This window comes from Helianthus annuus, chromosome 9 (genome assembly GCF_002127325.2).
Source record: "Helianthus annuus cultivar XRQ/B chromosome 9, HanXRQr2.0-SUNRISE, whole genome shotgun sequence".
In the NCBI taxonomy this organism is placed as follows: Eukaryota; Viridiplantae; Streptophyta; class Magnoliopsida; order Asterales; family Asteraceae; genus Helianthus; species Helianthus annuus.
Window position 1 is genome coordinate 176,593,715 of NC_035441.2, and position 25,620 is coordinate 176,619,334.

At 37.4% G+C, this 25,620-nt stretch overlaps 4 protein-coding genes and 1 long non-coding RNA gene across 7 annotated transcripts; 2 read left to right on the plus strand and 3 right to left on the minus strand.

Moving 5' to 3' along the window:
• Window positions 1-1,217: 1,217 nt before the first annotated feature.
• Window positions 1,218-2,246, minus strand: LOC110876823 (F-box protein At3g08750). Its single transcript, XM_022124983.1, has one exon. The coding sequence runs from the start codon at window positions 2,244-2,246 to the stop codon at window positions 1,218-1,220; it is 1,029 nt and encodes a 342-aa protein (XP_021980675.1).
• A 902-nt stretch (window positions 2,247-3,148) lies between these two features.
• On the minus strand, window positions 3,149-4,371 carry LOC110875004. 3 transcript variants are annotated; one of them, XM_035977905.1, is made up of 5 exons: window positions 4,147-4,371; window positions 3,964-4,048; window positions 3,783-3,848; window positions 3,611-3,697; window positions 3,149-3,503 (listed from the first exon to the last, which is right to left on the minus strand). In XM_035977905.1, the coding sequence occupies exons 2-5, from the start codon at window positions 4,030-4,032 to the stop codon at window positions 3,255-3,257; spliced, it is 471 nt and encodes a 156-aa protein (XP_035833798.1). In that variant the 5' UTR covers window positions 4,033-4,048; window positions 4,147-4,371; the 3' UTR covers window positions 3,149-3,254. The 3 variants fall into 3 exon arrangements, with proteins under 3 accessions (XP_035833798.1, XP_035833800.1, XP_035833799.1); XM_035977907.1 differs by lacking the exon at window positions 4,147-4,371 and having other exon boundaries at window positions 3,976-4,137; XM_035977906.1 differs by lacking the exon at window positions 4,147-4,371 and having other exon boundaries at window positions 3,964-4,137.
• A 1,564-nt stretch (window positions 4,372-5,935) lies between these two features.
• Window positions 5,936-9,412, plus strand: LOC110879736 (pentatricopeptide repeat-containing protein At1g74750). Its single transcript, XM_022128257.2, has 2 exons — window positions 5,936-6,086; window positions 6,738-9,412. The coding sequence occupies exon 2, from the start codon at window positions 6,741-6,743 to the stop codon at window positions 9,261-9,263; it is 2,523 nt and encodes an 840-aa protein (XP_021983949.1). The 5' UTR covers window positions 5,936-6,086; window positions 6,738-6,740; the 3' UTR covers window positions 9,264-9,412.
• Window positions 9,413-12,259: 2,847 nt separating this feature from the next.
• LOC110879737 lies at window positions 12,260-13,229 on the plus strand. The gene is made up of 2 exons (XR_002558927.2): window positions 12,260-12,662; window positions 12,839-13,229. It is a non-coding gene; the product is annotated as an uncharacterized LOC110879737 (long non-coding RNA).
• A 2,531-nt stretch (window positions 13,230-15,760) lies between these two features.
• On the minus strand, window positions 15,761-22,948 carry LOC110879738 (zinc finger protein BRUTUS-like At1g18910). Its single transcript, XM_022128258.2, has 13 exons — window positions 22,517-22,948; window positions 22,216-22,437; window positions 19,884-20,078; window positions 19,397-19,749; window positions 19,087-19,318; window positions 17,469-18,994; window positions 17,157-17,375; window positions 16,932-17,069; window positions 16,617-16,851; window positions 16,483-16,542; window positions 16,322-16,393; window positions 16,122-16,226; window positions 15,761-15,962 (listed from the first exon to the last, which is right to left on the minus strand). The coding sequence occupies exons 1-12, from the start codon at window positions 22,745-22,747 to the stop codon at window positions 16,125-16,127; spliced, it is 3,585 nt and encodes a 1,194-aa protein (XP_021983950.1). The 5' UTR covers window positions 22,748-22,948; the 3' UTR covers window positions 15,761-15,962; window positions 16,122-16,124.
• Between the last annotated feature and the right edge of the window lie 2,672 nt (window positions 22,949-25,620).

Consider the following 25,620-nt stretch of genomic DNA (forward strand, 5'->3'; position numbering starts at 1 on the left):
TTTTCGTTGTCCTCAATATGTTACAACCGAGTTAAAGACATGGCATAGATAAGCTCTAGAACATAAACAAATGGGGGCTGGGTTGGATCCAAAACTTGGCAGACACTTTGAAAGTTTTATTTGTTATGCTTATGACAACATCATTGAATCAGTAGTAAGGGTTTCTCTGTTTTAATGGGCTAACAGGAGGGATCATATGAAAGACAGAAGCTAGGCTTATCCCTGACAGTTTGAATCAGCTTACGGACATATTGTGAATCTTGCAACCCATGCTCTTAATAAAAAATTATGGCACTGTAAGTCTTTCTAACCACTGATTCATACTTCTTATTATGCCTATGTGTTTGCTTTAATAAAACATTGTTTAAATTTAAAGGTATAATTTGCACAATTTATGTTTTTCATATAAGTTATAGACTGCGTTTTAGATATAACACTTGAGAGTACTTAGCTTTGATCTGACACTGGTAGAATGTTCACATTTAATAAGAAATCGGTCTACATGTATTTGAACATATAGCAAACACCTAAATGGTTTTGATTCTATTGTTTAAACTAAAAAACAAACACACAATCAATTTGATTTGTAGAAAAAAGATGAATTAAAAAGATTAGGAAAACATACCTTAATTCTCCAACTGGCTCTCCAAAGCTACTCAATATGATGATTTTTATGGTAAACAAAATTCGAAGAAAGAAAGACACTGTAAGGTCATAGAACTACATTATATAGAGCTAATATCCGAATTTTTCTCATGGAAGTTAATATTAATTCAGACAGTTAATAAATCATGGGATAGTGGGAAAGTGGGCTAAACTGAAATATATTTAAAATAACTGCATAATCAGTTACTAAACCTATAAGTTTTATATACCAGCTAAATTTTCATTTGAATTTTTTATAAACAAAGCTGAACTTCTGTAAATGTATCAACAAAAATATCAAAATATTTGATAATTACACTAATGAAGACATATTTATTAAAAACTTTTATGTGTACTGACAATGGAATACAATAACAATAAAAAATATAATTTTATATTTATCTAAACATAATATATAAGCAATTCTTTATAAACAAATAATACACAAACACATAGTAGAGAAAAAAGCAAACATTAACTAAAAAAAGAACATTACATCCGATGAAGGAATTTTTCAAAATTCAACAAACATTTCGAAGCAAAAAAAAAAAAGGATTACCAAACAACATGTATTACTGAAGACTTGCTGGCACAATAGTTTCCACATACATTGCTGTCCGTATAGCATGATTCCAATCGCTTGGTATGAAAAGGTCACACGTCTTCTTGTTCAAATCTATTTCATAAACCTCACCCCAATCTGTCATCACAAAACACTTTTCTTCTGAACTAACATGTGTAATTGAGCACCAAACTGGCGTTGGAATATAACTGATCTTCGGAAACAACATGACCTTCGACCAATGCTCATCTTCATAACGCCATAGATCCACAGCCATATCTATAAACCCATGACTAACAAACACGTGAAGTTTGTTATTCATATTAACCAAGTTCCCCTGACATGTTTCACCATTGCCAACATATGGAAACCCTATTTCTGAAAACGTCTCTGTATTCACATCAAATCGAATTATGACAATATCACCAGCAAGCCAAAACTGGAATACAGTAAAATATAAACCATCCTCACAAAAAGTCCCCCCCGACCACACATAACCATTAGTATGGTAATGCCTTTTTTGTAAAAACGGTATTCTCTTCCAATGACTGGTCCTCCTTGAATAAGCCATAACATCAACTGTAAAACGACCACGTTTTATATGTAAAACTCTGTAATCATTAGAGGAATCGATGTATAGGCCAACAGCATCGGAATAGATTTTGAAAAAACCATAAGACTTAGAATCAGATATGTTGATGCAGCTACGGATCAACGGATTCCAAATAAGCATTTCAAACGTATTGCGTAAACAAACACATAAAAGCCCATTCAAGCTTGATAAAATCCACACATCAGAAGGGCGAACATGAAACGGTAGGGTAATCATGGTTTTCTCATCGACTAAATCAACAGTAGTGCTGGAAATAAAGCATGATTCCTGTCCAATACTAAGAATTTTTTGTCTAGACCCCTTACACATATGTCTACAGTGCATCATGACAAACTCCTTCGACGATATACATGACAACCATTCTTTACATACCTTCTTTGCACGACCTACACATTTTGCAGGAAGTCTTGGCAGTATCTCTGACATTATTAAGTCAGGACCAAGGTCAGGCAACTTAGTGTTCGACTCAGAGGCTGAGTAGAGGCACCCCTTCAACTTTTTCATAACTCAATAGTTTCTGATATTATATCTAGAAATACAGTAATACACGAATTTTAGGGATATTAGTGATATCTTATATAGAGCTACATGTCCGACTTTTAATGAAAACAGTTAATTTATTGAATAAAACATAGGTAGTTATTCAATCATGGGTTAGTGAGCAAGGATCATGACAAGTGGGTAAGTGGACTGACTTAGAAATAAACTTAACATAACCGAACGATTATATTAATTTCTAAAACCCTAAGTTAGTTACTTGATCATCGCTTAGCGGCCCGATGATCATGGTAACGTGACTAAGAAGGCTGACTTCAATATTAATTCAGTATAACCGACTATTTATATGTTTTTTTTCTTCAAAATATCTTATTCTTTTCCCCTTGTTATTTATATAACTGAATGCTATTTTGAATTTTCACTCTAAATAATACAAAACTTATTATTTTAAAAAAACCTATAAATGACTAAATATTTTTTAAAATACCTAAATAGGCCTCTTGTTTGAGAACACGGAATTTGTTAACATGAAACAGGATATTATTGGGTACTAAATTTTTTTAGATTGTTTTTCTATGACTTATGTGTAACTACTTATATAACTGTTGAAGTTATGCATATCTGGAATTTTATTTACGTATTTTGAAAGTAAAAGAAGATTTAACCTTTATAAACATACATACAAATTGGTGAAAACCACTACCTATATTTTCTTTTTTTTTCATAACAGAAATATTTATTATTAAATAAACAATTAATCATCAACATATATGTAATAAGTAATATAGTTAACAGATAAAACATAGAAAAATAAATTGAAAAAAGGAAACTACAATTAAACTAAAAATAGATGAACAAACAAACCTTAACAAACACTGACTTGAAAGGCAAAACATAAAAGATGACTATGACAAACAGGACTTAAACTGAGTAAACTTAAAATTCAACCCATCCAACATGATCGTTGCAATTTTTAGATATACGTGGAATCTTTGATCTTTTCAATGGACTATCCAAAGAGTCTGCTGTATCACTTAACTCAGACTCCAAATCATCTTGTTGTTTTGCCTTAGAATCATCTTTCTGACCATTCGAATCTTCACTTTGGGTAATATCAATGACCTCATCCCATTTCCAAGTTAGGAGCGCATGCTTTCTTTTAGCTTGCTTTTCTATGTTCTGAAACTACAAGAACTAAAAACATTAGTATAATACATTTTAAAAAAACATAAAGGTGTGAAACAATCATTATGCACTTATGCAATGAAAACTTTATTAAAAAAAAACACCACCTGTTCAATAACCTCCCTATGCATTTCAGATTTGAATGGACTAAAATACTGTCCATATGAAATGATCTCTACACTTTCACTGTCCGTCTGAAACAATAAATTGATAGAATTTAACAAATCAGACTAAATATCAAAACAAATTTTATACATTAGTTGTGACTTAAAACGTTACCTTCGGAGAATCTTTCATTGGGCTGCATATTTGATTCTTCTTCGGTGTCATTGCATCAAAACCCAGCTGAAAAAATTACAATTGCTACCATATATTAGAAGACTAAATATTTGGTGCAATTCACAAACAATTAGAAACCATCCACATGCTTTGCTAACTAATAATTAACATTCCAACTTACATTCCAACTTACTTTCTTTGCAGGCTGATCTTCTTCATAAATGTCCACGAAGTCATCCGAGATATCCATTGCTGCAGATGTGTTGCTGTATGAATACAGGAAGAGCGAAAAAAATTCAGAAGATTACACTACCTGAACTTGTATTATATAGGCACCAAAAAATGCAGTTAAGTGTCCACTAACCCACTAACTCCCTGAAAATAAGGAACACATTTTAAACCGCATTGCAACCTGCATTTCTGATTGGTACATCTTGATAAACTGCAGAAAACCGCAAGATCATGGGTGAGAGAGTGCTGAACTGCCGAGAACCGCTGCTTCTAGAAGGAATTTAGAGACTTTAAACGGCTGAGATTAAAAGTTGATGACTTTCTACGGCTGTAATTAGCCCAAAAGTTGGTTAGCATCAACGGGAACAATATAATATAGAATTAAATACGTTGGTTCTAGTATTTAGAGGAAAAAACCAAAAACAAAGCAAGAGTTAAAACCGCTTTTGCCGTTCGGTATGTGATGGTCCTTAAACCCCAACGTTGATATATGATTCACATATGGTCCAAAACTTAAATTTTTTAAAGATATCTTGTTTGGAAAATAATGTTTTGAATGGCGTGACATGTTGGATTTTACTAGCTATGGCATAATTTAACAAAACAATACAACGTTAAAAATCATCCCACTTATGTAACTAATCTTCAACATGACTATATTAATAACCATCATGTAATTTCGAATGTGTTGATGTGAAGCTTGATGCCTCAGATGTGCTCATTTTTAGGGTTATGATGCATGATTCTAAGGATACAATTAGGGATGTATACGAGTTGAGCCAAGTCGAGTCGAGACTGAGCTCGACTAGGCTTGACTCTACTAGGTTATTAGTTTATTAAGCTCGACTCGTTTATTAGTTTATAAATAGTGATTTTTATTATTTAAATATACATATGTAATATATTAATTAAAAATTATAAAATAATGGGCTAGTTTAGGTTCGCGAGCCAGCATGAGTTTGATAAGTGAAAATCGGGCTCAAACTTGTTTAAGCTCGGCTCATTACGAGCCTTTTTTTTCTTCCAAACCCAATTCAAGTAGTTCGACTCGTTTACACCCGGAATGTATAATCCTAAGGTGAATTGCACCAAATTGTTATCTTTCATTCTTAACACTAACCTTATCTATTGCTAATTTTATATCATTGTTCACTACGAGACTCTAACTCTTATCCTCATGACAAAAGACGTCATTTTACACACATTGGTACCACTTGACCAAATCTTTTGGGTATCATATCATAATCCGTCTCTCATTTTTATTAAACTTTTTTATTTTATGATAGACATTTATTATATCTAGAATTAGGGGTGCAAACGGGCCTAGCGGCTCACGAGCTACTCGAGATCGACTCGAGAAAAGCTTGAAACGAGCCGAGCCTTATCGAGCCCAAGCCAAGCTTGAGCCTAAAAATAAAGCTCGTTTGTTTATCGAGACCGAGCTCGAGACTCGCATGTGAAGCTCGTTAGGCTCGTCAAGCCTTATCGAGCCTTAGTGTAAACGAGTCGAGTCGAGCCGAGCTTATTTAAACTTGTTTATAAGCCGATCTCGAACCTAAAAATAAGCTTATTGAGTAAACGAGCCCGAGTCCGAGCTTCACTTATCGAGCTCGCGAGGCTAAAAAGTCTATTATTTTTATTTAATATATTAATTAATAGACAATAGATAGTAAACGAGCCGAGCCCGAGCCTAGTTCAAGCTTTGAAAACAAAGCTTGAATCGAGCCGAGTTCGAGCTCAAACTCTCATAAGTTAGTCGAGCTCGAGCTCGAGTTTGGTCAAGCTCAGGCTCGGCTCAGTTCGTTTACACTCCTATCTACAGTTAACCTATGAAAAATAGCGAGTCTAGTTGTGAGTTGTGAGATTTAACCCGTGAAGGTGGGAACACGTGGACACCAAATTCAACAGAAACAAAGTGCAACGTAGGGTTTACAACACATCGTTAAAAATAACACAAAAATCTCACACAATAAAAACCCAATTGGCCTGCTTGCAGAATAAACTCCACCGTTATGGACAACTAGCCGCCACCCCCCTTTCTTTCTTCTTCGTTTTCCTTCATACCCATCTCAGGTAATTACAATCAAGCTTTGATCTTTTCATCTGGGTTTCATGATTCACACCGCCATTCTTAATGTTGACTCGTTGGTCAAACCTTCTTGATCTTGATTAGGGTTTGTTCTTGAATGTTTCTTGAATCTTGATGCTTTTATGTGCTGTTCTGATATTTGGTAATGGATAATAGAGTCTTGATTAATTTCTTGGGTTTGTTTTATTTGAATTCCAACGTTTTAGTTTTTTTTTTTTTTTTCATTTCACACGTGACTTGTGCGCTGCTGATGATTTTGTATTTTAGATTAAAACTGGTTGAATTTGTTGTGATTGTTAGGTAGAAAAGATTTTGTGTACATCATATTTACTGGGAATGTATGCAAGTTATGATCTTGGAGTTAAAAACAAGAATTTTGAATTTGTAAAAAAAAAAAAAAAAACAGGCTAGATTTAAACATCAAAATTAGGTCTTTTTAGGTGTTGAAACATATTAGATTGCATTTCATCGCATATTTTTGAAATTATTATTATGTTGCAGACATGAATGGTGTCGAAATCACCTTCTTGTTAATTGTTATAGAGATATGTACGGTTACACACATTTGATCAAGATTATAGATTTTTCGAAATCACGTTAGCTGATAGTTTCTTTTATGGTAAATCTTTTTACAGACCATGTTGCGTACGAAGCAGCTAGGTGTTCTGTCCCAGTCAGCTAGGTCGTTTTTTCTCAACGGGTCAAGATGTAGTGCAGACGGGAGTTCATGCACTTGTTCAGAAGATGAAACTTGCACTTCTAAGAGACAAATTACCACCACAAATGTAGTCCGACACGCACAAAAGGCGCCCGCTTTGGTGCCCAAAGCTTCCACCGTAGTATTGAATTCCACGAAACCCGAGTCTAAGATAGTTGACCGTTCAACTTCCCACCCAACATTATTGGTAAAACCAGATTGTGTAAGTTATGCTGACGAAACGGACCAGATGCACCCGTCGGGTCTTACAACCGGTCATTTTGTTAGAGCTGGGATTGCAGCGGTCAACTTTCTAAATGATGTGGTCAGCTACAAGATTCCGATGACTGAAGGGAGTGCAACGGTTGACTCTGGTCAAAACTACGTGGTTGAGAAGGCCCACTCTTCGAACGTTAAAACTTACAGAAAGGTTGAATATGAGCCAACATCTTCAACCAACAATGCCAATTCATCAAATGTAAAAACCTACAAAAAAGTCGAACCGCAAGCACCCGTTACAACACCAAGACTGAACGTCAAAAGCTCCACAAACATCGGTAAAGGCAGAGCTGAAAAATACGTGTCAGGTAAAACCCAAAATCAGAACACGGTCAAATCTGCATCCGCATCGAGAAAGTCAAAAGATTGTGTAAATGACTTCATGGTAGGTCAACGCGCTCCCGAGTTTCGTGCAGCTGAAATGTTGTCAGTAAGGGATTCACGGGGAATATCAACAAAGCCCGTGCCTCAAATGGGTCGGCAATATTCCGGTTCGGTCCATAAGGTGGAGAGTGTTTCGCAGATATTAAGACAGCTGAAGTGGGGTCCGGCAGCCGAAGAGGCATTATGGAATCTTAACTGTTTGTTAGACGCATATCAAGCGAATCAAGTGCTAAAACAGCTTCAAGATCCTTCAGTGGCTCTTAGCTTTTTTTATTGGTTAAAACGGCAACCCGGGTTCATACACGATGGTCATACTTACACAACAATGGTCGGGATATTGGGTCGGGCCAAGCAGTTCGGGGCTATCAACAAGTTACTCGATCAAATGGTTCAAGATGGGTACCCACCAAATGTGGTTACATATAACCGTCTTATTCATAGCTATGGTCGCGCAAATTTTTTAAACAAATCACTCGAGGTTTTTCATCAAATGCAAAAAGAAGGTATCGAACCAGACCGGGTCACATATTGCACGCTAATCGATATTCATGCAAAAGCGGGTTATTTGGATGTTGCGATGGGTATGTATCAAAGGATGCAAGAAGCCGGGCTTTCACCCGATACTTTTACATTTAGCGTTATAATTAACTGTCTTGGAAAAGCGGGTCACTTGGATGCAGCCCTGAAACTATTTTACGAAATGGTTAGCCAGGGTTGTGTCCCCAATTTGGTCACTTATAACATCATGATCGCGTTACAGGCGAAAGCAAGAAATTATCCGATAGCGTTACAGCTTTATCGCGATATGCAAAATGCGGGTTTTGAGCCCGATAAAGTGACGTACAGTATAGTTATGGAGGTGCTTGGTCACTGTGGGTATCTTGAAGAAGCAGAGGCGGTTTTTGAAGAGATGACCCGGAAAAACTGGATCCCGGATGAACCGGTTTATGGGCTTCTTGTTGATTTATGGGGGAAATCGGGAAACGTTGAAAAGGCTTGGGCTTGGTACCAGGCCATGCTTAATGCGGGCTTGCTTCCGAATGTGCCGACGTGTAATTCTTTATTAAGTGCCTTTCTTCGGGTACATAGGCTTTCGGATGCGTATAATCTGGTACGGAGTATGCACAGTTTAGGATTAAACCCTTCTTTACAGACGTACACATTGCTGCTTAGTTGTTGTACAGAGGCCCAAACGTCGTTCAACATGATGTTTTGTTGCGAGCTGATGGGTGTCACGGGCCACCCTGCACACACTTTCTTACAATCAATGCCATCCGCGGGTCCCGACGGGCAAAACGTACGTGACCACACGGGCCACTTTTTAGATCTTATGCATAGCGAGGATCGCGAGAGCAAACGCGGGCTGATTGATGCGGTGGTCGATTTCTTACATAAGTCGGGCCTCAAGGAGGAAGCGGGCTCGGTTTGGGAAGTGGCGGCCCAGAAAAACGTGTACCCGGATGCAGTTCGCGAGAAAAGCTCGTCGTATTGGCTTATAAATCTTCATGTAATGTCGGAAGGTACTGCAGTGACTGCGTTATCGAGGACTTTAGCGTGGTTTCGTAGGGAGATGCTGAAATCGGGAATTTGTCCAAGCAGGATCGATATAGTGACAGGGTGGGGCCGGAGGAGTAGGGTTACGGGGAGCTCGTTGGTTAGGCAATCTGTGCACGATCTGCTTAATATTTTCCGGTTTCCGTTTTTCACGGAGAACGGTAACACGGGGTGCTTTGTTGGGTGCGGAGAGCCGCTTAGCCGGTGGTTGGTTGAATCGTATGTCGAACGGATGCATTTGCTGTAGGGTTGATGAGGCTAGTAATAATGACATTTTTGGGTAATAGATGAAGAGTGTCACCTGTTAGGTTTTTTTACCCATGGTGGAACTGATTATCTTGTATTTATGATCAAGAAACAAAATCAATCAAATATATTAGTATTATTTCTACGCTTGCTGTACTACCTACCTATTTGTTCCTCCTTTTTTATTCTTTCATCTGGCTTTCTGTTTTGTTTGTGCTAAAAGATCTCACTTTCATACTCGGAAACTTTCGCTAATTTTGTTGATCAGCGAAGGCAATCTGTTTCCTCATTCGTGTTTCGGCTGTGTATACTCAATTTCGGTTGGATTGATTACAATTTTTGGTATGAGTATCGGATTTTAGTTATGTTTAAAACAAGCAAAACTTTTTGCTGACAGAGCCGACGAATTAGGACGGACTCCCCGCTAACAAGGGAAAAACATACAACAGGAAAGGAAATTATACTTTGGCTCAGTTCAAAATGACACATTGCACCCAAGTGGCGGGCTAGCGATCCTATGTGGCCGGCTCCTATTCGCTTGTTGGCCATGTCATAGCAGGGCATTTAAAATTTAAAATGTAACCGTTTGGACAAGCCAAGCGGTCACCCCAACCCAACAGTCAACATCACTATAAATATAACCCCAACCCCACCGGCTACCCCAACCCAAACAATCTTGTTGGCTGTCCACCGTTACCCCAACCAAAACCCACTTGATCGAACCCGCTACCCCAACCCACTTGATCGATGGCCTCTTGGACACACGAAGAAGAGCTAGCTCTCGTCACGAGCGTTGTTGACGCAATGAAGGGGCGACAACCCGGTGAAACGCGATATTGGCCGGAAGCCTTTGCAAGCTACCGACATAACGTCGGACTCGACCGGCACAACTTAAACGCGTGCCAACATAAATGGCGCGAGCTACGGCCGAAGCTTGATCTTTTCAAAGCCTCCTACGAAGCCGTTCCGAGCGATGAGTTAAGCCACGAGGACCGGGTGCGGTGGCGAACATTGAGTTTCGGGGCAAGGAGCGAAAGCTGTTCGACAAGCTCGCGCCTTTTGAAATTTACCTAACGCTCTAGGTTTTTTTTTTTAATCGTTTTAGGTTTTTTTTTTTTTTTTTTTTGTAATTTTTAGGAATTATGTAATTTTTAAGAATTTAATAAAATTTTAGGCTTTTTTTTAATGTGTGTATTTTTTAAATTTTTTGTACTTTTTTTTTAATAAACTGCCAAGCCACGCGGTTCACCCACGCCCCGCCATACCCCACGGACACGTCACTCACTGGTGGGGGGGCTCCAACTCCACGTGTCAACTCATGCCCCCAACCCCCGCCCCACCATACCCCATGGTCTAAGGTGCTAGGGAACAATAAGGAAATGAGATTTCCATATATAAGTCCTAACTTTGAGTATCGATATCTTATTCAGCTTAACTCGGATTTAGACGTGGTTAAGTTTGTTGTAAAGCCCTTACAACATAGATAACAAACCCACAATATAAATAAATATATGAGTAAATTACAACTTTTGTCTTTTATTTATGTATCAAATTTCAAGCGGTGTCCTTGTTTTTAAAATTGATGAGTTTTGTACTTATTGTTTCCAAATCTTGCACGTTATGTCCTTTGACCCTAACTAAGTTATTTTTTTCTGCTAAGTCAAATGTCACAAGGGTAATTTGGTCCATTTGTTAAAAACAGTTAAACAAAAATATATAGTTATATACATACATAACTCTTTTTAACTCTCTCTCTCTCTCTCCCTTCCTCCCTATCTCTAAACTATATGCCGCCACCACCACCGGCCCCTCAACCTCCTGCCACCACCAGCCATCCCACCTCTTGTCACCACCCTCCATCACCTTCCACCACCATCAATAGCCCCCGTAACCACTACTGGCCACCCCATCCTATCCCATCCAAATCAAAAGCAAACACCACCCCTTCCATTTCTAAATCACCGAAACCACCATGAAAACCCTAACGCCGCCTCAATCGCCTCTGACCGCCTCGAAACCACCATTACAATCCCTGTGCCGCCGCTGGTTTAGAGGTTGATTTCATCAGAACCGATAACTTTACAGATACATCGTTCACAACTAGGGTATGCGCTGATTTGGAGGTTGATTTCAGCAGAATCGCACCATCGCCGAGAGAGAGGGAGAAAAAGAGTTCTGAGAGAGAAAGATGGGATTGGATGAGATATCTCCGGCGACGGAAGATTTGAGATTTGTGGTGACAAATTTGGAGATGGGGGATGAAGGTGCTTGGAGGATATTATTTTTGTCGGATTTGGTTGTGGTGGCGGTGGAAGGAGGTTGTGGGTTGTGGAAGAAGATAAGGAAAGATTTGATAGGGGTATTTGCTTATTTAGGTGATTTGGGGTGGGGATGCATCATTCTTGAATAAATTTTGTGTTTTGTTTCAAGATTTTGAATCTCACATGTTGATTTGGGAGTGTTTGGCCTAGCTTTTATTTTTTTGGCTTATGCTTATATTTTAAAGTAGCTTATAGCTTATTTTCTATCATTTCATAAGCTCTTTTTAAGTGTTTGGATTAGCTTATAGCTTATTTTCTATCATTTGTCCTTACACAAACAAGCTTCTTCAAATAAGCTAAAAAACTATCTTCAAATAAGCTTCTTCAAATTAGCTTATATGAGCTAATAAGCATAAGCTTAAAAAGCCAAAATAAACACCAAGTTAAGCTTATTTTTGTAAAAAAAAAAAGAAAAAAAAGCTAAAAAAGCTATAAACTTTGTTAAAAAAGCTAGGCCAAACACCCCCTTGGGTTTTCTAGGGAGAGACATGAAGTAGAGAGAGAGAGGGGGTTTTGAATCCCAAACCATTTTACCATCTAATAATACTTACCACCAGATGTGCTCACACAAGAACTAACTATTAAAAATACTTGCCACAGGTCCGGTCACACAAAAACTAACTATTAAAAGGAATAACTTTGGCATATTATCCTATTATACAATTAGCAACAAAAAAACTGTCGGCTACCCAACCATTGCGTCAACAAAAATAGATGGTCACCAAAGAATTATAATGTACCGTTTCAAATATTTACAATGGCCACCACCGGCGAACGTAACTGTTGCGTCTATCCAAGCCACCCTGTTTCAATTGACATCAAAACTTCAACCGTTTTCCGTCAAAAAAAACATCTCCTTCAATTAAAATATACACCACCGCAACGATTCTTCTGTCACCCGCTATATCACCGCCACCACCACTAATTCAACCATTGCATCATTACACTCACAGATCACCGCATTTCAAAATTAACAGTTGAACGTCTTCTTCTCCCCGTTTTCACCACAGCCAATCATGCCATTCCGTAACCGTCTTCCACGCCGTCGTCTACAGGATCTTCACCACCACTGTTGTCATGTAAGTTTTCTACTTTTTTTCAATTTCTTGAAAAAAACACCCTTCCTAATCCTTTCTAATTTTCAAAAAATTTGGCACCGGTTCTTTGATTGCTTTTTTTGGTGTGATTTACATCAAAAATATGAATTTAATGATGCGTTTAACGGAAAATGTGCTTTCCCTTTTTTGTTTTCCAGCAATTGGGATGTCCTTGCGGCCTCCATTTCCGATTGCGTTTTCCATCAATAATCGGAACCGCAAGTCAGGGCAAATGGTTACGGTGACCCCCTTTGCCGGAATTGGAATCTTGGAATGGAGTGGAGACATGGTTGTTGACGGTGAATAGGTTTATGACCATACGTGGATGTGTCTGATTGGTCTGATGCAAGCAGTTGGGTCAAGGTTAGATGTGGCCAGCAATTTTTATGGTGTAGATAAAAGAAACCGGTTGTTATTTTTTGTTTTGGAATATTTGATACTTTGATGAATATGTAAACAGGTATACCAATGGTTTCGACAATAAAAGATCTAGTGGTTTATGGCATTAATCGGATGACCGACCACTAATGCGTTTTTTGATTTTACTTATATTGTATGAAGTGTGCAGAGTTCTTGAAACTTGGATTTCATGTGAATTTTAATTTCATAGAAACTGAATGATAGATTCGTTTTCTACAAAATTAGCCATCGGGATTTATTCTCCAAAGACAAAATATTTTGAGTGAATCAAGGATCCTTTGTAATTGTATATTTCGGGCTCTCTCCTGTGTGTGAGATTCCTATTGGAATCATACACATTCATAATCAACACAAGAGTGCCTCTATCCACCACCACCGTTGATACGAATTCGTTCCTTGCGTCTTCTCGGTTCTTCCTCCTCTCAGCTTTCTAGGAATCTGATATATTTTCGTAATTTGTTTCCATAATTGGTTCCAAAATGAATGTTTGTTTCAATTAATTGTTCGTATTTTGTGATTTTGAGGTTCAAGTTTAGTCGATATTTGTTGTTCTTAAATGTTTTGTTTAACATAGTTCTCGCTACAATGCGTGGGTTAACATCTCATTACGAGAGCAGCGGCACAATGTCTGCTATCATCAATCTAGGAGGTGTTCAAGGTCTAACATAGGTGGAGTTGTATGGCCAGATGTTTTATGTTCAGTTTTGGTTAAGTTTGGAGTTGGGCAGTCGTTATCGAGAAAAAAAAAACGCACGAAAAAAAACGTTGATTCATTAAATAGGTTCACTCATATATTAGTTTTATTTTATTTTCCTTGATCGCATTAGTCAATTACAAAATTAAATAAGTTTTGTTGGAACCATAAGGCTGGACGGTATGGAGGTTCGTCCTCCGCCGTCCAGCTCCGGCGCCGTTCCACCCTCCATCTCCCCCCCCTCCTCCGTCCCGTCGTCTCCGTCTTCTTCTTGCCGTCCAGGACGGTCCATGTGAGGACAAAACTACCTCACAAACATATATATACATACAATATATAATATATATTTAGGATCATCCCTCATTTCCATACCTCCATCCTCTTTGCCTCATCCTCATGCTCATCCTACGTGGCGCTTACGTGGCGGACCATCCTCCAAGGGAGGACCATCACCATACCTTATAGTCTAAGTGACATCCATTCCTTTCACAATTTGCTTTATAATCAATCACTATAAATTTAACATAAATTATTTAATGAAGTTAAGTTAGTTGCAGTGCTAAATGAAATAATCAACTTACTTACTTTCACCACATTTATATTAATTTATTGTTCATATATAACTTAGAAATAAATATTATTGTTTTTGGTTAATTATTATTTTCTACAACAATATTTTTACGTTGCGATCCGCTATGCGTATGCGTGGTTTTTAACGTTTATTTTTTGTTTGGTTTAACAGTCCCGCCGCAACGCGCGGGTGCTAATAACTCGTTACTATATATTTAGCAATAAATGTGATTAAGATTCATTTGCTTTCATTATACTAAATGAAAGTTTGGCTCGGATACCAATGTTACATACCAAATAAGAGAACTAAACCTAAAAAACTAGTCGGGTGGGAGAGAGCCCATTTAGTATATATATAAACCCCCACATTAGTTGCTCATACAACCGATGTGGAACAAGTCCCATACCTTATAATGGTTTAAGTCCATAACATATCTTAACTCTAATTAGATGATAATGCGAATTTCACCCTGGTGACATACTGTTCTTAATTGTTCAATTGGGTAAATTGATGTTTATTTGATGGGTGAGTTGTGGGAGACTAGGAGTACAATAGGCTTGACTGATATTTCACATGGATATATGCATTTGTTCAAAAAACTATAATACCAAAAATGATAACGCAAATCCATTCTTAATGTTCTTGAGAAGAAATTAGCTGATTCTGAGGTTTCAAAAGAAGAGCAAAACAATTTACTAATACATCTAGAGACAAAATATATGCGAATTTAGAGGCATGAAATGGGTGCTGATGATTTTAAATCATTAGCAGTGGTGCAGCTTGTTGCCCGTTTACCTTCTATCTCGATGTAATTTCATTAGTTATATACCAACTATACACATACTATTGTAACAGACAAGGAGACAACAAACAAGAAACTTAACTTGTAGTACATACTACAAAACACGCCTGCAAAAGCTTTGTGAACATCAACAAGCCTCAGCACCTACCTTTGGGGAAACATATTTATGAAAACTTTTTGATAGGCAATCTGATGTAAATCATGTAATTAACCCCATGAAGGAACTGACATTTTGTTTTAGTATCGGATTTCTTGATCATGCACAAAGGGTATGACATTTACTGAATATGGAGGCAGTTATGGTTGACTTCCGGTTTGCCACATATGAAATGTCAAAACCTATATATAACCTACTTAAGCCCCCGCCTCGCGCGCGAGTAATGATCCTACCGGGCGAGAATGATACGTGCACACTATGGGTTCCCACATCCGCGTTGCCACATCATATCACTAACAGCTTCTTGGGTTGCTATAAATACAAGTATTTCGTATTCTAACATCGCTTATAATTCTGCACCTCAGTAGAAAACTCACTGCCCGCCGCGAAACACAGGGCTAGCTTAACTCTAATTATTATTGTTGTTGTTGTTCCGTTTGCATTTATTGTCATTCTTTTATAGTAAATAAATATTGCCAACAACACACTTGTTCATAACCACTCCAGTCACAATGTTTTTGTTTATCCCAAGGGGACTTATTGAAATTCATACAAGCCAAATATTTATTTATACACATCTGATCCTTCTTCAATACCATAGATTCCAAGTATATGCAAAACCATTGAAAGCCTTCAAACTTCAAAGACACAAAGATGACGACATGTTAATCAAGAGGCCCTTTGAGTCTATATTATTATTAGTACAATAAACTACAAATTTAAAATTTCTTTGTCTTAATGTAGGTAGGACGTGTACATGTAGAAAGTCAAACCAAACCAAACCAAACCGCACTCACAAGTTAGATAAGTCGGGTATTGTATGACCCACAACGAGGGCATTTATGGTACTGCCAATGGAAGGGTGCAGTTCCTTTCTTCTCACAATCATTGCATAAAATGTCCTGAAAACAACAACAACCATATTTAAAATTCATCTCAACAGACAGCATATATATACATTTTACATATTAATTGCAGCAGTGTCTGTGTGTATAACCTGTGTCTTGCCCAAATACTCCTCAGGAATTTTCTCTTGAGCTAACATTGCATCCAACATCCCAAATAACAACTGTGAGATGACAAAAATTCAACTTTCAGGATGCATTAAATACTTCAACTTTGAACTTAAACAGATGCATGTAATTGTGGGTTACTAACCTGCATATCTCCCAATGACTTGCAGCATATCGGGCAAGTATAGTTGGACAAAGTGTATGCCTAGCAGAAGCACCAAAAAGTCGGTATTATGTAATGAACAAATAGAAATTTAAACATATGGATGAGATGAATACCTGAAAACATGAGGAATGCATTACGTGACCACACGGAAGGGCCTTCACAGGATTCTTCGATGTGAAGATGTATTCATGGCATATCGGGCAGTTATCTTCTAGACACTTCTCCCTGCAGGTATGCACTTTAAGTGCCTTTCCCATGCACGCGTTACAATTCATACAGTGGAAATAGTCAACCCCCAGACCCTTGCCCAATCTGCACAGGTTACAGTACTGGCAGTGATAGATTTGCCTGTTGACACAATCAACAAACAGAATCAATAAAAAGTTAAGCTAACTAAATATATAGTAAGCAAGCATCTAGTAAATCACCTCTCATCGTCGAACAGTTTGCAGATGGGGCAGTAGTATCGGGCCATGGATAGATTGTTACATGAAACGGTTGAGCATGTTGGACCAATTGGTTGAATTATCAAGCACTTCATGCACATCATCATGCTTGTGGCTTTCCTGCAAGTGAAGTATGAGAGATTGTGACAATTTAATAAAATGTTCTAGTTTTATGTTCATAGAGATAAAACAAAGCAGTGCGTTTACCTATCCATTACGTGATCAGCTGCATCATCATGGCAAAGCCTGCAAGTGTATAGCTTGTTGCAACATGAAGCGACAAGTTTGCAGTTCCTCTTGTAGTGTTCACATCCAAACACTAATTTGTGCGAGTCCCGATAAGATGGATAAACACCTGGAATACCTTGATTGTTATCTTGCGCATCATCATGTGGGTGAGATTTCTTTTGTGTATTGATCCAGCGGCTGAGGGAGATTAAAAAAAAAAACACTTTTAAAGTCACAATTCAAAAACAGGTACAAAAGGAAAAGAAAGAAAAGTATAAAGCAGATATCAACCTCATCATCAGGTTCTGTATTATGACCGATTTCTGCTTTTGCTCCAACGTTTCGTCACAGTTCACTCTTCTAATTGTAGCCTCAAGTTCCTCTTGAGTCAATACAAGTACAGAATTTGTAGTTGTGTCGGTTAATATCTCTGTGTTTGACCGATCACACTCACTGCAGACTTCACAATGATGATCTGCTTGGTCTTTGCTTGATTCTACTTCTTTATAATTTTCACTAAAAGTTTCAGACTGCGTCATTTTATGATTAACTGTGTCGCCTTTTGGTATAACACCATCTGCGTTTACACCTTGAGGCAAGTACTTCGAGATTATTTCCAATATGTCAGCAGTTGATTCGGTTGACACGGTTAACTCGTCAACCTTTGGAATGTCATAACCCTTCATACCCTCCCACCATTCGCCTAACCATTGATCAAACATTGTGTTCTTGGTGACTTTGCGCCATAACGACATGAGTGCATTTTGTTCTTCGGCGGTCAAAGATGACATTAGCCACGGTATCATTTCTTGTAAAGTTTCCGCTCGTGTTCGACCAAGCATGCATCCTATGACATTTTCTTGTTCCTTAAGAGACAAATGTTCTCTAAACAACGGCCACAGTTCAACTTCTTCATGGCGTACATGGTCAGACAACATTTTATTCATGCATTTACACATGCCGTGAAGCTTTACACATAGCTGACGATACATTTCCATTCTTCCATTCAGCGTCTCGACGTACAACTCAGAAATCTGACCCAGAACATATGAAATTCTATTGAAGTATTCAATATCCATTTTATGATCAATGGAGAATGAATGGCTACTGTTTTGGATTATTTCCTTTGCTTCTAAAGCTGGAAATGCGATTTCATCTTCCGCTTCACTGTGTGTTTTGTGTAAAACGCGTAAAAGATGGAAACGTTGGTAAAATTCGGTGAACAAAGCATGGTTTCCTGCCAGGTTGGCAGAAAGCGAAACCAGGTGTTCTATATCCTTCATGAGAGCTTTGTGGAAGAAAAATATGTGATCCACTGGTTTCGACTCTAGATAACGGGATGAACTTTCGGTATTGTTCTCAGTAGGAAATGTCGAAAAATGATTCGCTATTTTCTGTTTCTGAGGAAAAAATACATGAAAACTGATCCCGCTAGAATACAAAGTGTTGGATCTGTTTCTGAGTTGTGTGTCCAATTGCAGGTACGGAAACGAAGAAGTGTTCTTGATTTGTTCAGAAAGAAACGAACATCTGTTCTCAAACGCTGCATGCAACTCTTCTCTGAATTTTTCCACGGATATTTTACCAGAGTAACCAATGCGAACCCATTCGTACAAAACGGAAGATAACGATTTATTGACCAAAAGGCCTCCTTGCTTTATGCTGTGCAGAATGGATTTTGATTCATCTTCTGTTAGATGACTTGAGAACCAAGTAACCGTGCACTTTAGCAATCCGAGTGGCATCATCTCAAGACCGGTGTATAACAGCCACAACTGCATTTCACGGCTGCAGTTCATAACAATAAACGGGAAAACCTGCAATTAAAAAACCATGCATGAGTAGTTTAGTACCATGTGAAATGTTTCTACACAATTTTGTTAAATGTGTGAACAAGAAAGAGCGTTACCTCGGTTTCTACAAATTTCAGGTATTTTCGGATCCCTGTAACACATACTTTGAGTTTGTCGCATAGATTCTCAACAAAGTTCCTTGCTGACATGTCATTTTCACTCTTACTGTACAGCAACAACTGTAAACCTTCAATTTGACTGTCATCTAAGAACCGTTGATATGAAGGCGCTGGACAATCTTCGGTCAGTTCAATGCACATCGAGTAGAATAGTTTATCCAATGAGTTGCTGCAAGTTTCAAATATTAGTTAACAAAGTTTAAAAAATGGAAATACGTGTGAATTATCTACGCTATTATTATGTTACCAGTAAAATATGATGACATCCGCAAAAAACTTTAGCTGAACAACTGCAAGAGCTAGGCCGGAAAGATCATTTGAACCTCGAATTGTATATAGATCGTCTGCAGCTTCTAGAAGGCCCTTATGATATGCACCGTGCCATATATGAGCATGGTCCAGTGGATTATGTTGAGCGTTAGTATGGACCGCATATGCATGATCTGGCTTCATTGCTTCAATAGAATGACCCTCAGATGTGTACACTTCTAGAATCTTCCAGAAGTTAGCGCGTTCATTGAGGAATAAAGATCCTTTTCCATTTTTGTTTAACTCCCCAGTGCTAGTTTGCTCTGTTGCTTGAATACAGGATATTACAACCTTCAAGATGGATGCCATGAAAATGATAGTAAACGACCTTTTTACGCCTCAATAAAACACAATTGTTTGATAAATATTTTGAATAAAAGTTTTAAATGACAAAAGAATGTCAACTTCTGGATTGGGTTACATACCTCTTGCAGAAGTAAGTCCTCGGGTACAACTTGTTTAATACATTGCAGCACATTTTCTCTTTCGTCTGGCGAGAGAAAGGAGTTCATCCACCGAAAGAAGTCTTCTAACAGCAGCATAGGAACGCTACACATGAATTGCCAAACAAATGCAGCTTGTTCCTCGGTTGAGAATTGTTGCGTCAGCAATGGGAACACCTGTTTCAAGGCACATGTAAAAATAATCAACTAACTGGATTTCACTTTACCTACTAGGATGCTTTTAATCTAAGTAATTTTTACAGTACTAACTGTTAAATAAACTTCACACGGCAAGTTCACCTGTGAAGGAAAAAGTTAGCATTTCATTATCCGAATCGACACTTTTTAAGGATTTGTCATAGTCTTCTTTACCCAAAATCAAAAGTTTAAAGCTGACAACTTTATATCACTTATGTTTCTAACTTTAACTGGATTGATGTTCTTCTAGTGATGGCATGTTAACCGATAATTGAGGACACTGTGTCAGATCACACTATGTACACTTATCGTAAAATTTTAGAAATGTATCTACCTTTCAGAAAGACACTGCGCGAGGTAGTGTGATAAAACGGATGAACTATTGAGTTTTTAAAGCATTTCAGGAAGCTACCAACTCTGTCCCTATAGCAACATATTAAAGAAGGAATCGGGTCACCGCTACTTTCGTCACTATACTTGTCGCTAATATTTTTTAAATAGTTACAACTTATTGACGAAAGCTTTCGTCATTACAGTGTGGCTATCGATGCACGTTCGAATATTCATCGCTATCTTGATACTCCCAAAAGAAAATAAAATTCATCATTTTAAATAGTTGTATCAGCAGCTAAAGAGGTTCTGAAGTACAAAATGTCACTTGAGGAGTTGAGGGCGAAAGATCCGTACGGAACTGTGATTTGTCACCGTGATATACTTTTTTTGAAGGGTGATAATATTCACACATCCCTTTTATCTCTCTCTAAATATATGGAAATAAGAATTCAGGGATGTGTGAATATAACAAGCCTTTTTTGAATTATGTATTCTGTCAGAACACTGAATCTTTAATATTGCAGACATGATCTGATCAGTTTCTTTAATTGATTATTCTATTCTACATTATTTTTTATAAAATCTTATTACACGCATGCTATTATGTATATCATCATAAAAGCAATGATATCTTATAAGTGAACCTTATTACAAAACACAATTTAATAACATCAAATAAACTTTAGTTATGTATTTTATTTTTAATAATATTAGTTAATTTTAAAACTTATTTATAACAATGATAAATGATAAAAAAGATTATAAAGAGGTTTTTTTTTTCTTTTTATCTTTTAAATCTAGTGGGTCTACCTACCACAAGCTATTGTAGATGGGAATCTTATCCCATGGAAAAGCTAGCAAAATGGATCATGTCCCATGGTACTCAAATTGATTGTTACTTAGTCTTTGGTCACAAGGAGTAACAGATCTATGGGCTTGTAGATGAGTTGGAAATGGTTTTGGACCTTTGCACACAAAAGGTCCATTTTGCTAGACTAACAAAATACAACACTAATACATAAATCCCTATTAGAATTCCACACACATAGTCTGTTGTAGCCACCATAGCCTTTATCAGAAGGCTACGATGGCCATCGTATGTACCTACGGTGGTAACTTCCTTATTATGTATTTTTTATTCATTTTTTCTATCTTGCATGCATGTATGATTCTTCCTCTTTCATGTGTGCATAGTGTCGTGGTGGACCGGTGGTTCAAGGTGAGTGGTGGGCTGGTGAAGCAAGGGAGAGGGCTAACAGTCAGTGGCGAATCTAAGAATTTTTTCCAGTGGCTTCCTATAGTTCCTACATAAGTTTTCACTAAAAAGTTCTATATTTTGTATATAGGTTCCCACTAAAAATTCCAAACTGAGTGGGTACCTAGGAACCCGGTCTTTTCAAACTGGATCCGCCCTTGACAGTGAAAAGTGGTGATGATGGTGGGAGGGTGTATGTGATACAAGGAGAGGAGCGATGGCGGTTGATGGTAATTGAATAAAAGAATATAATTGTCATTACCAAACACTTATCGACTCGACATCCCTTTTAGGAATTATTTCCTTAATTCCTTTACATGTTTCAAATTATCAATGTAACTTTACATATTAATGATCAAATTCATCACTACCTACTATAAATCCCATAGAAAATTTTTGTTATATATATACTATAATAATAGAACTCTAAACGAAAAATCCAAAGTCAAGTACCCATACAGAAGTTATATGTAGTGAATTAAAAGTGAAATTATATAGACCACAAATAGTAACAATAATGTGTGTTACCTGCTCCTCTTCTTTGGCCATATGCTTGCAAATGCTGGTCTGCAATGTCCCAATAAAGTAAACCAGTTCTTGAAACGGCTTAGAAATATGCGTCTCATCTTCCTTCTTCAACACATCCAGATAATGAAATATAGAGTCCAAAATATCGCTCGTGCTCGTATGCTCAAGCGTATACGCAGACACCACATTCTTCACGTGCGCATCCAAAGCTCTAAAAATCACCTAAAATCACACACTCAAATTCAACAATTCACCACATTGACTATGTTAACAAATTAAGTGAAAAAAAAAAGAAGGAAACCTCATCTTCGGCTACAGAGTGATATTTATAAACCAGCTTAAAAAACTCAAACCTGCGGCGGAGTTCTGGAATCAAATCAGGACCATAGGTCCTGCCGTCCAGAGCCTCCACCACAATCCGATGGAGGTAAGCAAGCTCTAGACGTAGAGCATTATGAAAGTGCAAGAGCAGCAGGATAGGAGCTTCACGGAGGCGTGCACCAGGAATAACAGTAAGTACGGAAACCGACATGAGGATGGATTACTTCAGGCTGTATATCCGCCTCTAGTTGAGAGGCGGAATTGTACTATTCGCCGGCCATAAGAAGCTTCCAGAAGAATAAGAGAGGCAAAGGGAGGTTCAGGCATGGAAGTTGTGGTGAATATAACGACCCTTGCAGAGTCACAGACATCATCTCTCTGGCATTGGCCGTTCAAAGCTCCGTGCGATTATTATTATTATTTTTTTTAGTTTAATGTTTATGGAATTATTATATTTTGGTCGTTTGTGTGTGATGATTGGGACGTTATACCAAACGGCCAACGCACCCTCCCTATTTTTTAACGGCATAAAACTTCCACGTTAGAGATGAAGAGGCGTTAAACATGCTGTCTGTCCCTCTGGGCCTCACCCACTGTGTTCTCCTCACGCGCCTTTTAAGATTTTTTTTTTTTTTTTACAAATTGTTACTCTAAGACAAAAGGAAGCTCTTGTTTACTATTGGTTTACACTTTTTTTATTGAGTTTTTCACTATATTTGAAGTTATTATTTAATTTTATATTTACTTTCGGTAATCAGATTCAAAGTAACAATATCTATTACGTACACACCTGTCTCGTAGAGCGTTCACATTAGCTAATTAACTATTTTTTTTTTTAAATTGATAGCTAGAGAGAATTTGGTTTGACATAACCGAGTTGTATAACTTGTCAAGTCAAGCATGACATAAAGGTAACCCGTTTGTTGTTGATGGCCCAATGGCAAAAACAAAGCTTCTAAGATCATCTAAATTAGAGAGCTCATGAGTTCAAACTTCACAAGTAAAAAATGAAATTTGCCGTTCTAAAAAAACTGTTCGTTGTCTCATTGGAATAGAATGTTCTTATATTATAAGAGTTTGCTACATTGATAAATGATCCAACTGAACTTCCCAAGCCTTGTGTATTGACCAATGTCGTTAAAACTAGATTCGACTAGCCAATCTGACTGGAAGCCATAGCCGTTTTGGTATATGCATGTCAGTCACTGGTTGAATTGACTGTTTTTGACGATTAGATGTTGAATAAGTGACCTGCTTTAATGGTAAGATTGTTCTTGAGTTAAAATATATACAAAGTTATATATTTTGGATTATAATATCTAAATTTAGGATCTCCAATTTACATACAAGAGTGTTAGAAGTTAGTTTATGTTTTTGAACATTTGAATATTATCAATTAGTAACATGTTTATGCTATTTGTGGTTGTACATGTCACTTTGGTTGTGTTTTAAGCTTGTGGGTGTTGTACATTAACATATGTGTGTTGTACTTTGTTCGGGTATTTAAATTGTTTTACGTCTTGTGGGGCACGTCATTTGCACCCCGTCGTTCTACTTTGCAACTGCCTTTCACCGCCGCCCCTGTGTTCCTCGGTGTCAGCGACCGACCGGTTTCTGTTGCGTATCTTATCCGGTCTTCGTCTTCTCTGTGGCAGGTAAACGATGGCCCTTTATACCCTTTTTACCCTAATCCAATTAGGGTTTTTAGGTTACCATTTGGTCGTCTTTCACGACCGTGTGTTTTCTTTGGGTATTCGATTTATTTTATGCATGAGACCTGCAAATTTATGGTTGCATGTGTTTTTTTGGTGATTTGGCTCTACGTCTTATTGACCAACGCCTTTTTTTGGCTTATCGTTATTCGATATGTTGTCTGGCGTTATGTTTGTTCCGCGTTTTGTTTCTTATCGCTAGGCCTTTGCGCCGATGAAGTTGGTTATATTTTTCTTGCCTATTTTTTGGCGATTCGGTTGTTGATTGTGGTTTGGACATGTATGTGGTTCCTATTGTTGATGACAATGACGATGACCTTTTATGTTCATTAGAGGCTTGAACTTATTGTTTGTATCTGTTACAGTTTCTTTTTATAATGTTTGTTGGTTAACACATGTTGTTGGAAGTATGGCACTCGATGAAGATGGCTTCTTGCTCATCTGAGAGTTATAGCAAGTGGTATGTACGATGGTGATGCTTGTCATTGTATGAGGCATTCTCTCATGCAGCCACGACGATCGACTAAGCCTAAACATCTTTGATTTGTGGTACCATGTGCCGATGTGCGTAAATAAAATGTGATTTGGTGGTTGCCATATTTATTTGTATATTTATATATTATCAATTAGTAACATGTTTGTGCTATTTGTGGTTGTACATGTGGCTTTGGTTGTGTTTTAAGCTTCTGCATGTTGTACATTAGCATATGGGTGTAGTACTTTGTTTGAGTATTTAAGTTGTTTTATGGGTTGTGTCATCTGGAACAGATTTTTGTGACGAATTGGTTCTCGATGATGATGGCTTTATGGTCTTTTGAGAGGTATGGCGATGGAAATGTGTAATGGGTACGTTGGTATTTGACATTTGGCTCGACAATCTTTCTTGCAGCCATGTTTCAGTTTTGAGTATTGGTAAGCGTTATGGCATGCATAATGCCCAACGAATTTGTTACTAATTGATAATATATATATATATATATGTATGTATGTCTGTGTGTGTGTGTGCGAGAGTTTAAATGAGAACGCTAAATATTGTGAGAACGAATGAAAAAACCGTGAGAACTTAGTCAAAAACAATTCAAATTCAATTTTTTACACTTATCATTATTTTTCGAATACAATGGTAGAAATTTAATTTACACGTTTAAATTTAAATGAATTTGTAAATAAAGAAAATATACACATATGTAAGTTTGTCCTTACACATATGTAAATTTGTTATATTTACACATGTGTAAAAAAATTTAATAGAAGTGATTTTTAGAGCAGAAATGAGTTATTTGATGTTTTAAATTTTTTTTTTCTTTTTTAATGTTGTATCTTAATTACAATGACGTTTTTATCAAAAAAATTGGTTTTGATTGATTTTCGA

Coding starts and splice junctions, on each gene's coding strand:
- LOC110876823 (XM_022124983.1), bottom strand. CDS start 2,246: ATGTCAGAGATACTGCCAAGACTTCCTGCAAAATGTGTAGGTCGTGCA.
- LOC110875004 (XM_035977905.1), bottom strand. CDS start 4,032: ATGGATATCTCGGATGACTTCGTGGACATTTATGAAGAAGATCAGCCT. Junction 3,849..3,963: donor CAAAGAAAGTAAGTTGGAAT/GTAAGTTGGAAT, acceptor TAATTTTTTCAG/CTGGGTTTTGATGCAATGAC. Junction 3,504..3,610: donor ATAGGGAGGTTATTGAACAG/GTGGTGTTTTTT, acceptor TAGTTCTTGTAG/TTTCAGAACATAGAAAAGCA.
- LOC110879736 (XM_022128257.2), top strand. CDS start 6,741: ATGTTGCGTACGAAGCAGCTAGGTGTTCTGTCCCAGTCAGCTAGGTCG.
- LOC110879738 (XM_022128258.2), bottom strand. CDS start 22,747: ATGTCGGTTTCCGTACTTACTGTTATTCCTGGTGCACGCCTCCGTGAA. Junction 18,995..19,086: donor TGAAATTTGTAGAAACCGAG/GTAACGCTCTTT, acceptor TTTTAATTGCAG/GTTTTCCCGTTTATTGTTAT. Junction 16,852..16,931: donor AAACTGTTCGACGATGAGAG/GTGATTTACTAG, acceptor TTGTGTCAACAG/GCAAATCTATCACTGCCAGT.